This window comes from Lates calcarifer, unplaced genomic scaffold (genome assembly GCF_001640805.2).
Source record: "Lates calcarifer isolate ASB-BC8 unplaced genomic scaffold, TLL_Latcal_v3 _unitig_5006_quiver_581, whole genome shotgun sequence".
In the NCBI taxonomy this organism is placed as follows: Eukaryota; Metazoa; Chordata; class Actinopteri; family Centropomidae; genus Lates; species Lates calcarifer.
In genome coordinates this window covers 174057-185849 of record NW_026117230.1, presented here as the reverse complement: position 1 = coordinate 185849, position 11793 = coordinate 174057, and the positions used below count along the sequence as shown (strand labels likewise).

Sequence of the window (11793 nt, the reverse complement as noted above, 5' to 3'; positions counted from 1 at the left end):
CCTCCTTTTTCTCTAGTTTGACTGACGGCTGACGTCAGCCTCGTTTTCACTTTCTGGTCGATGTCACTGATGATGCAACGCTGTGACATCATAACTGCAGATGTCATCAACACAGTCAGAGTCTGAAAATAAAAACATGGAGGAGGTTCAGTCTGAGAGTCCAGGTCAGATCAGAACCCCTGGACCTGTTTGGATCTGATCCACCTCACAACAGGTCAGAGGTCATGGAGAAAAACAAACTATAATTAAATAAATAAATAATTTTATAATTAATAATAATTAATATATACATTATATTATATTTTCTCTGTTAATTACATTATTGAACTGCTGTTTGATGTTCAGTGCTTCTGAATATAATAATATACATTAACTTTATATTTAATAATCTAGAATTATAACTATTGACTGATAATCTTCAGAGGTCAGAGGTCACTGTGGTGCCAGTGGTTACTTTAAATACCTGGCAGGTCCCATGTTGAACCACCGGTTCTTCTTAAAAAGCAAAAATCAGAGTTCATGAATACAGAACCTGGACCCGACATGTGTGTTCTAAGAATTTATTAAAATTAATTTTAAACAAAATAAAACAAATGACACTGATATAAAATATGTGATTTAATAAAAATGAGCATCAAGTTACACTTGAACTTTATTTATTCATCACGTCCAACATATCAACATTTTAATTTAATTTTTTATTTGACATGTTCTATGAAATTATCTTTAGACTTTAAGACTTCATTCATGTGCAGTCACACCCATTTAACATTCACAGTCCTGTTGGAGACACTCAGAGACCCCCTGGATTTAATAACTGGTTAAACCTCAGTCCAGTCTTTGGATCGGATCAGGAGGAGGTTTGGACCTTTGTTCCTACAGAGCTGCTTCAGCTCAGATTCTCAGGATGTCTGCTGTGAGCGTCTGAACATGTCTGGTGAAACTTTCATCACAGTGTTGTCGATGGTGCAGACGTACTGCTCCTCCAGATACTTCCTGTCAAGCTTCTGTCCAACAGATCCATCACTCAGACAGGCAGCGAGGTGGACGGTTGCTTTAAACCTGGAGGAGAGGAGGACCAGAGACAGAGTCAAGGTGACCACAGAGAACAGGACACTTGTCTCTCCTGGGACGATGAATGGGATGATGATTTGGTTTATTCCTGGTGGACCATGTGTCTTTGTGAGAGACTCAAAGCTTCTCCAGCAGCTGTCCTTTGGTGGTTTAAAATGACTAAGCATGATGTTGGGAATCATCTGATCTCCAGCTCTTCTCATTGAGTTCCAGTGGTCGGGCAGTTTGATGGGACAATGTTTTTCATTGGGAATTTGACAGTGGTCTTTTTTCCCACAAAGAAAAACTCTGTGCTGAGGTTTCATGAGTCCTGTAGCAATGCCGTATGCTGCACCAGCATAAATGGCGCAGTTCCAGGGAGAATAGAGGAGCACGTCTGTGATGGTGGACAGAGGCAGTAGACAGCTGGCTGGGATCATGGAGCCTCTGATCGATCCATGAGCCAAAAAGGTGATGTCCACACCGTCACTGTGGTTCTTCTTCTCTTCTTCATCAATGTATTTTTTCAGAAATGAAACATGTCCACGAGTTTGACGAAAGTATCTGAGTTCTGTCTCAGCCACTGACAAACAGTTTCATTCTGACAGTTTTCTGTTGCACGATTTATCAGTGGTTGACTTAATGTCTTCATTAATGTCGTCCTTACGTGTTCCATCATTATAATGTATTCCAACATCATAATGTGTTCCAACATCATAATGTGTGAGAATCTTAGACAGGACCTTCTGTAAGAAGAAATTAAAGACAGAAGCATCTTAAACTTGTCATTTAAACCAAAGTCATTTTCAGTAGTCCATCTTAAAATTATGTGTTCAGATGTTACTTTCTACTACAGCTCCTCCTGTTTCAGGATCTTTGACGATATATTATCTTTCATTATGAACCTGTTCATTTTCAAAGACTCACAGAAATTCATCCAGTTCTTTCTCCATCTCTTCTGCATCAGTCTTCTTGTCTCCAGTCTGACTGGTTTCTGGTTTACATGTGTTCTGATTCCCCATCAGCTCGGCTCAGTGACTAAAGTCCAGCTGCTGCTCCAACCTGAGAGGGAAACAACGAAACACTTTGATGTTAATGACTAGACTAAGAAAGTGTAGATGTACAGGACTGAATGAAGTGAACATCCAGTCAATGAAATAGAACCAAACAGTTCAGCCTCAGTTTTGGACCTCGGGGCGACCCAACAGCTGAGTGGTGAGTTCTGGGTTTGATTCCCAGCCGGCACATTTTCTGTCTCTGCACAATCAAATACACACATGAAGTGCCCAAAAACTAATCTTTAAAAAAAGTCAAATTCATCCAGTCCTGTTTTTACCATCAAATGATGTTAAACAATACGTCCACTAGAGGGCAGCACTGAGTCAAAACAACAAACATGGTGACTGTGGAGGAGGAGGTCTAAATAATGTGGTTTTTAAGTGACATTGTAAACAGTGGAGGTCTGTGAGGTCATTAAATACATCAAATGAACTCTCATGTCTGATACGTAATATGTCCAAGTTTCTTAACTGACCTACAGAAGTACCTGCTTTAGAGTCTTTTTGAAACCATTTTTTTCCTGATTTTTTTCTTTTGTCTTTTGTGAAGTTTTCTCCAGGAAAATCTGCAGGCAATGCAAGGCCTGGAACTGACATGCTGAGAAGATTTAAGGTTCCTTCCTTCCCAGAGATCTTTGGTCTAATCAGATACCATGGTGCACAGACTGATTTTAGCTCCACAACATAATTTTCTGTAACAATATCATGGCAAGCACGAGCCTGTGTTGTCTCTTCTTCTCTTCCTTCGCCAGTAATGAGTTTCTGGATTTCCTTTTCATGAGTCTTGCTCTGCTTTAAAATCTGCTTTGCCTCATTTATGGCACTATTTGATATGACAACATCCACAATATCAGATCCTGGTAACCAAACCAACCCCTGATGCTACTGCTCCTGTTACAGCTAGAACTGGTATCGCTAACCCTTCTGTAAAGAAGGCTAAAGCACCTGCTGCTGCTGCAGCTGCTCCACCTACAGACACCGAGACAACCTTAGAGACATTAACATTCTTTCTGTTTCTGTCCAACTCGTCTGCACATTCCCTCTGTAGTTTCACAGGAAAAGATTTTATCTTTATCGACATCTATGGTGAGATTAATTTACCACAGTACACATACATTTCATGTTTAAGTGACACTGTTAAAACTAGTATCTTTTCTATGAGAGGAATGACTGACAGAGAGTGGTGTAGCCTCTAGGTTCTCTCTGATACGTATCATTCAGTATTCTTCTGGCTGTAAGACAAATATTTTTTCTACTGATAGAGAAAGCATGACCCTGATTGGCTAATTCTCATTGGCTTCATCGTGTGTATGTTTAGGCATGAAAAGTGATGATTGGTAAGGGTAAGCCAATCAGAGAGATTGAAGGGCAGGATCCACCCTGAGAATATAACTCACCACTGATCCTATGAGGTTAAAGTGACAAATAATTTTATTGAATTTTATTATTGTTATTGAATTTTCATTCTGGGGAGGAACATTGGCTGAAATTCTTTTGGCTCAAAAGTTTTGTTGATTTTGAAAATCAAATCAAAAAGCTGTGTCATTCTGAATGTTTGTTAAAAAAATATCAAATTCTCTGAACATACCTCATGTTGAATTTATCTTCTATTCATAATGTTAGTTTAGTAATGGAGGTGCACTCCTGCCTGTTGCTTATCAGCTGTTACAACAGAAGCTACTGACCACAGAGCTCCTCAGGGTCAGAGAATATTTGTCCGTTTTTCATTTGTGGACGGACAAAGTAAAAAGGAATAGTTCACTTGAAATACAGAATTATGTAGTTGTCTTACTTCACATCTCGTCTGTGACTCGTTAATTTCATATCGGTGCTGAAGTCGAGCAGCAGATGTTCAGTGACAGTGTGTTTGTGGTTGAATTACAGCAGTAGTCTTAGATGTCACTGTTTCTAACACAGGGAGTGTTGAATCACATCAGGTTGTTGCAGCTCAGATTCTGTTCAGACTTTGTCTGTAAATAATTTCTGTTTGATTCCAGTGTTTTCATGTTTAAAACATGTTCTCTGTTTGTCCTGCAGCCTGGTTATTTTCTACAAGGTTCCAGATTTGGAAAAGACTGATACTGAAGGTATTAGAAACTTGTTATTGCAGCCAAATGATTCGTCTTCAGATACAATCTGTTATGAATGTGTGTGATGTCTCTAGCACTGAGGTAGGGAGCCAGAGTCCTTCATCTTCCCTCCATAGATAAACCTCAGTCCGAGCTGGAACAGCCGTCCTGGATTCTGTCTGATCTGATCTGAACACTTTAATAAAAACAGGTGTGGATCCACATCTCCAGACACCATAAAAGCTCCACGGATACTTTAGACCGCAGCTTGTTTGATGCAGTACAATGAACTGTGGCCTGAATTTGACGTGAAAACACTGAACAAAACTGGAATAAGCAAAAACAAAAGAAAGACATCATATTCACAGGTAACAAGATGATAAATTAACGTTTAGTCATCTTACCTGCTTTGGACTGTCGATGAGAAAATCTAAAAGTCTGACACAGAATGTTCAGGTTCATCTGCTGTTGGTTCTTTGTTGTTTCAGTCAGGTGTTTTCTGAGGCTCCTGCAAGTGAAAGAGAAACTACTGTGGTCCACTTAATGTTTGACTGCGAAAGTCTTCAACGAAGTCAGTGTCAACACTGATCAAACAGATTAGATCGGATCAGAAACTGCTGGTATGTTGAGCTGTAGGCTGCTCACCTGGTCACAGGGTAGAAACACTCTTTGTATTTTCACTGCTATTTTTACACTAACTGAACAAAATGATAATAATTGTATAAATTTGAATAAAGATTTGAACTGGGGAAGATGTATGTGTAGGTGAACCGAGCCCACCCTGCCCCCAGCTGCTGCCGGCCTGGTCTCACGTCACCTGGACGTATAAAATGGAACATGTAACATCCCTGAACAGTACCACAGACATACATGTTGGTGTGAGGGCCTGATCCGTGCTGCCTGCAGCCGTTATATTCAATAACTATAACTCATACATTCATGAGTCCAGATCCACATCACCGTGTGGAGGCTCAGTCCACTGAAGTTTAAATAAACCTCCTCAGCTACAGGCTGCTGATAGTAAATATCCAAACTTCAGCTGAACTGAAACAGAAACAGAACAAACTCTTTGTTGTTTGTCTCAGGATGAAAATCCCCACAGACCTTTTAAACCGTGGCCTCTGTAAACCAGGTTTTACTGATCTGGTTTTATGATCCAGGATCTGTGTTGGATCACTGTTTGACTTCCTGGGTTAGGGCAGCTGATGTTTCACCTTCAGTAACGATCATGTTGATGTCAGTCTCTTTGGAGATCCTGGCACTTTAATTCAGTGCCATGTGTCAGAGAGCACACCTGTGCTGACGTTAGTCGCTATCTGATTAAACAATCAATCCACATATTAAATCAAACAACATGAAAACTTGAAGAAAACTCAGCGTTCCATCAGACTTCTGTTTAGAAAACAGCCTCTACATTAAAGCCACCTGTCTGATACCTGTACAGGTGTGGTATGAGTTTGTCAAAACACACCACTAACGTCAGACACTCACCTGCTGACAGGTGTGATCAGAAACACTCTGTCGTCTAACAATACATCTGATCATGTTTGTTAAACAAAGCTGTGACTCACCTGCTCAGGTGATTTACAGGAACTCACCTGTGTGACTCACCTGAGTGACTGTCATCCCACCCCCTGAACTCTCTCTTTTTATCACATGATTATTTTAATGTTGTTATTTTTATTTGTATTTTCCTCTCATGTTGTTGTTGTTTGTTTGTTTGTTTGTTGTTTACTTCCTGTCAGTAACTGATGGTTTAGTCTCTGTCCTTCACGTCTTTATAAATAAAGTTGGTTTAAATCAGATTCTCTCTGGTCCTCAGTCCTCAGGTTCCTTCATCTTAGACCCCAGGACGGTCCAGGTCCAGGTCCAGGTCACAGTCACTTTACGCACACCGGCGTCATGTCGTCACTCTTTTCTGACTCTGTCATTGGTTCCTGTCGCAGGCTCCGCCTCTCAGCGGAAGCGCGGTAAATCCTGTTTGAACGGAAAAAGGAGAAGAGACGGTGAGTCCGAGTTTACAACAACCGGAGACTGTAACCACAGACGGTTACCGGACAGACAGGTTTAAACTGACCGCCTCCTTCAGTCCGGTATCCTCTGCGTGCACTGAGCTCTCCACCAAACTCGGTTCAGAAATCCGTCACTTTAACTCCGCAGTCTGCTGCTCTGTAACTGTCTCATTCACCGGCAGCTCCGTTGTTTCAGGTCAGATCTCGCTGAGAGGGGGTCGTCAGTCCGAGCTATAAAAGTTAATGTTATTTGAGACGAACAGTTTTGTGACCGGTCAGCTGTGAGCCGAAGTCTTCAGAGACTCTTCTTTAACAGAGAAACGTTTAACTTTGAGTTGTGTAGTGACTGTGTCTGAGTTCACAGGGAGAACTCTGTTAAATGAGGAGTTTTCTCAGTGCAGTTTGGTTCAGGTTGTCTCTGGTTCCCTGTGTCCTCTCTGCAGTGATGGAGGTGGACGTCCTGGAGTTCCTGGTTCCTGTGGAGAACAACAAGACTCTGTTTGTCTGGGACATTCAGCCGGTTCATACTGAGGCCGAGATCTATGTGAGTCCACCTGAGGACCAGGTCTGAGGACCAGGTCTGTGTCTACCTGTGTGTACCCGTGTGTACCTGTGTGTGTGTGTGTATGTGTGTTTCAGGAGCGGTTGTTTTCCGTCTTCTCCTCCTTCGGTCCTCTCTACCTGTTGAAGGTGAGCTCTAACGCTCCTCTCCACCCGCCTGGTTTCTCCGCCCTCGTCAAGTTCTACTCTGCTGCTCAGGCGTCGGAGGCTCAGAGACGGACGGACGGATGCTTGCTGTTCCAGACCTCCCCACTCAAGGTCTCCACCCCACATTCTCTACACATGACCTTCTTCTTCTCCCCCGTCCTGTAGGTCAGTGAGAACCACCTGGTCTGAGATCAGATGAGTTCAAGGTGAAACTCAGAGCTCTGCTGTCTGAGGAGCTGGAGCCAGGAAACTGATGCATCAAGTAAACATTAGAGCTGCAGACAACATGTGGTCAGTACAGTTAGGTTGGAAAAGGTGGAAAGTTTCTGTGGGAATGAACAGGAATAAACTGCAGGTTCATCTGTGACAGGGAATTTAAATGTAGTAAAATAAAAACCTGTTTCAGCATCAAGTTGTTAAAACAAACCAAAATCCAGACTGACTGGATGTAGACTGGATCACATTACACTGATCAATACACCTGATCTGTCATCAATACATCTGTTTATACAGTAGTTAGCTAGCTGATGCTAAATGTGAGCTAACAGTGTGTTCATCTGTTTCTTTCAGAGACAGAATTAATTAAAGTTTTAAATGTCATCTTCACGCTGACGTTTGTTTATGAGACAGTTTATGTAAATTACACCTAATTTCTAGTTCAATATTTCCTAAATTTCCCAATTTTTTGAGGGAAATTTTCTGCCTCAGTTTTAACCTGAATGATGTGTTTTTAACCTGTTGTTAAATCCCTGAGTCACTCACCTGTTGTCTTGAACCACGTCTCATGATGTTTGTTACAATATTTTTTAAAAGCTAAATGAAGATTTTCTAGAACATTTGTTCATTTTCACTGTAAAAACAGATCACAAACGAAATCATAATAAAACAGAAACTTTCACTTTCAGTTTTATCAGTGTTGTTAGCTTCAGTCTGATTTCATGACTCATCACGTCCTAATGTCCAGTTATTGATGAATGTTGATCAATCGTTTGTTCCCAACTGAAAGAAGATTCTTTTCCTTCAATCAGCTACAGATGAGTTTCCTGTTGATCAGCTGATGGATTAATAAACTTTACCTGTAACCTACCTGTGTGCTCAGGTGAGGCTGAGCTCCAAACAGACTCCTCACTTCCTGTCTGACAGCAGCAGACCTCTGAGCCACGCCCGCTGCCTGGAACTGGCCAATCACTGCCTGGGATTCAACGGCTGGACCTCTGACATCATCACAGTGAGAAACACACACTTCAGCCATTTCCATACAGGTGAGTCTGAGCAAGGACAGGTGATTTCCTGTCTCTCTGTCTGTGTCCTCAGCTGAAGGAGCTCACCAACAAGGAGGAGGAGGAGGAGGGGGGAGGAGGGAGGAGGAGGAGGCTGAGGTTTGGGTGTCTGCTGCAGCTCTCCTTCCCCCCTCACAGACAGACGACCAGAGGAGCAGCTGTGGTGGAGGACAGCTTCACGTGCACAGGTGAGGACGACTCCAGATCCCTAACACTAACCCAGGTGGAGGAGAGAGGAGAACCAGACTGATGCAGACTGGAGCTTATTACCAATAATCAATATCAGTCTGTGACGACTGATCAATAAAGAGACGTGAGGCTCGTCCAGCTCTTTGTTTGAATCCAGAAGAGTCTGAGGAGAAACAAGTCTCATCAGAAATGCTTATTGATTATTTATTAGTTTTCCAACGTCCCCTCCACATGTTCATCAAACACACAGTTCAATTAGAGGAACTGTGTGTGTTCGCTCCACATGTTCCACAGATATGTCTCTATGATAGATTAGATTAGGTTATTTAACACATGTCATGTATCATTAAAAATGTATTATAAACAAAGATTATTTCACAGGTGATGTATGATTCAAATCAGGTGATAGATTTGTGTTGACAGGGTTAGGGTGAGATTACAGATTACGTGTTAGAGGTTAGAGATTACAGATTAGAGGTTAGAGATTAGATGAGAGATTACATGTTAGAGATTACAGATTAGAGGTTGGCGATTACAGGTTAGAGATTACATGTTAGAGATCAGAGGTTAGAGGTGTGTTGACGTGTTTTCTGTCTCTTTCTTCAGGTCCAGATGTTTTGCTGCAGAAACGCTGTAAACTACAGAAGCAGGTCAGAGAGAAAGCTCTGGTTCAGGCCTTCACTACAGTCCTGCTCATACTACTGGGTACTACTACTACCACTCTCACTACTACTGCTACTATTACTACTGCTGCTACTACTACTGCTGCTGCTGCTGCTGCTACTACTACTCCTCTCACTACTCTCACTACTACTGCTGTAGTAGTGACGTAGCAGTGGCCTGACGTCAGCTGACCTGTCTCTGTCTCTGTAGGAAATGGTAAAGTGATGGTGGAGGTGAAACAGACCTCGGATCAGTTTCTACCTGAGCAGATTGAAGGAGTTCTCCAGGTAAACTCACCTGTTGTGTTCATATACTGATGGAGGTTAGGTCAGATAGTGCTGTCAGCTGCTCTGTCAAATATAATATTTATATATATTTATTAGAAAGATATATAGATACAAGGACTGGTAAACATTCATATGTCTTGATCCATCTATGTACATGTATTGTTTGATATATAGAAACATAATTATAGGTGTAAATCAAATATAAACTGATAAATATTTTATTAATTACATAAATATTCATTAATTAAAGATATAGAAATGTGGAAGTTGTGTATATTTGTGTTTATATATTTTGTGTGTAGCCTGATCTAGGCTTAACCCACATCATTAGTTTATATCTGTGTCTGTGTCTCAGGTGAACGAGTTTTCCTGGAGTGAGTTTGATCCTGATGAAGAGGATGGTGGAGATGAAGAGTGGGATCTGACTGTATCATAGACTCCCAGAGGATTCTGGGTAGAACTGTGGCAAATAATCTGGGAACTGTATCAGAGCTTCATATGAATATTTATTCAATAAATCAGTTTTATCAGTGTCAGTGGAGATGTGTTCTGATTGGTTCTTGTTCACATCACTTCTTACAAACTATAACATGTTTAACACATTTTTGATGTCTTACTATACTATGATGTTTTTTTTACATTTTGTGACAGCCTGTCATACTAAAGTAAGGTATCTTCAAGCAGCCATCTTACCTTTGTTTGCCATACACTCACGCCTCTGTACAGTGTTTAGGTTAGATTTTGTGTTTGTCATTTATTTTACTATTTTGCTTTTACACAGTGCAACATCAGTACTGTGTACACAGACCTGTTTATACTGTTCATATTGTTTATAATATATATTATAGAGTATTTTGTTATATCTTGTTTATATCATGCCTTTTTCTGTTTTTCCTGCTACAACATTGAATTTTCCCACTGTGGGATTAATAAATTATTATCTTACTCTTGCTCAAATAAATACTTCTGATCACCGAATATTTTGCTGGTCTGTTTAATATTTCAAAGTGAATGTTTTTAGCTATAGGCCACCTATAACCTATGGTTAGAGTTAAAGCTTTTGGCCACTTTTATCCAGTGGTTAAGGTTAGGGTTACTGTTTTTATCCAGAGGTTAGGGTTAGGGTTACAGCTTTTAGCCAGAGGTTAGGGTTAGGATTACTGTTTTTAGCCAGAGGTTAGGGTTAGGGTTCCAGCTTTTAGCCAGAGGTTAGGGTTAGGGTTACAGCCTTTAGCCAGAGGTTAGGGTTAGGATTACTGTTTTAGCCAGAGGTTAGGGTTAGGGTTCCAGCTTTTAGCCAGAGGTTAGGGTTAGGGTTCCAGCTTTTAGCCAGAAGTTAGGGTTAGGGTTCCATGTTTTAGCCAGAGGTTAGGGTTAGGGTTACTGTTTTTAGCCAATGGTTAGGGTTAGGGTTACTGCTTTTAGCCAGAGGTTAGGGTTACTGTTTTTAGCCAGAGGTTAGGGTTAGGGTTACAGCTTTTAGCCAGAAGTTAGGGTTAAGGTTCCAGCTTTTAGCCAGAGGTTAGGGTTAGGGTTACTGTTTTTAGCCAATGGTTAGGGTTAGGGTTACTGTTTTTAGCCAATGGTTTGGGTTAGGGTTCCAGCTTTTAGCCAGAGGTTAGGGTTAGGGTTCCAGCTTTTAGCCAGAAGTTAGGGTTAGGTATCCAGCTTTTAGCCAGAGGTTAGGGTTAGGGTTACTGTTTTTAGCCAATGGTTAGGGTTAGGGTTACTGCTTTTAGCCAGAGGTTAGGGTTAGGATTACTGTTTTTAGCCAGAGGTTAGGGTTACTGCTTTTAGCCAGAAGTTAGGGTTAGGGTTCCAGCTTTTAGCCAGAGGTTAGGGTTAGGGTTACTGTTTTTAGCCAATGGTTAGGGTTAGGGTTACAGCTTTTAGCCAGAGGTTAGGGTTAGGGTTCCAGCTTTTAGCCAGAAGTTAGGGTTACTGTTTTTAGCCAATGGTTTGGGTTAGGGTTCCAGCTTTTAGCCAGAGGTTAGGGTTAGGGTTCCAGCTTTTAGCCAGAAGTTAGGGTTAGATATCCAGCTTTTAGCCAGAGGTTAGGGTTAGGGTTACTGTTTTTAGCCAATGGTTAGGGTTAGGGTTACTGCTTTTAGCCAATGGTTAGGGTTAGGGTTACTGCTTTTAGCCAGAGGTTAGGGTTAGGATTACTGTTTTTAGCCAGAGGTTAGGGTTACTGCTTTTAGCCAGAAGTTAGGGTTAGGGTTCCAGCTTTTAGCCAGAGGTTAGGGTTAGGGTTACTGTTTTTAGCCAATGGTTAGGGTTAGGGTTACAGCTTTTAGCCAGAGGTTAGGGTTAGGGTTCCAGCTTTTAGCCAGAAGTTAGGGTTAGGGTTACTGCTTTTAGCCAGAGGTTAGGGTTAGGGTTACTGTTTTTAGCCAATGGTTAGGGTTAGGGTTCCAGCTTTTAGCCAGAGGTTAGGGTTAGGGTTACTGCTTTTAGCCAGAGGTTAGGGTTAG

At 41.4% G+C, this 11793-nt stretch overlaps 1 protein-coding gene across 2 annotated transcripts; it reads left to right on the top strand.

The window, feature by feature from the left end:
• The first annotated feature begins 6114 nt into the window (after positions 1 to 6114).
• On the top strand, positions 6115 to 10297 carry rdm1 (RAD52 motif containing 1). 2 transcript variants are annotated; one of them, XM_018661360.1, is made up of 8 exons: positions 6115 to 6186; positions 6636 to 6736; positions 6832 to 7011; positions 8000 to 8128; positions 8215 to 8368; positions 8976 to 9074; positions 9243 to 9319; positions 9675 to 10297. In XM_018661360.1, the coding sequence occupies exons 2-8, from the start codon at positions 6638 to 6640 to the stop codon at positions 9753 to 9755; spliced, it is 819 nt and encodes a 272-aa protein (XP_018516876.1). In that variant the 5' UTR covers positions 6115 to 6186; positions 6636 to 6637; the 3' UTR covers positions 9756 to 10297. The 2 variants fall into 2 exon arrangements, with proteins under 2 accessions (XP_018516876.1, XP_018516877.1); XM_018661361.1 differs by lacking the exon at positions 6115 to 6186 and adding an exon at positions 6193 to 6388.
• Positions 10298 to 11793: the final 1496 nt, after the last annotated feature.

Coding starts and splice junctions, on each gene's coding strand:
- rdm1 (XM_018661360.1), top strand. CDS start 6,638: ATGGAGGTGGACGTCCTGGAGTTCCTGGTTCCTGTGGAGAACAACAAG. Junction 9,075..9,242: donor AGTCCTGCTCATACTACTGG/GTACTACTACTA, acceptor CTGTCTCTGTAG/GAAATGGTAAAGTGATGGTG. Junction 9,320..9,674: donor AGATTGAAGGAGTTCTCCAG/GTAAACTCACCT, acceptor TCTGTGTCTCAG/GTGAACGAGTTTTCCTGGAG.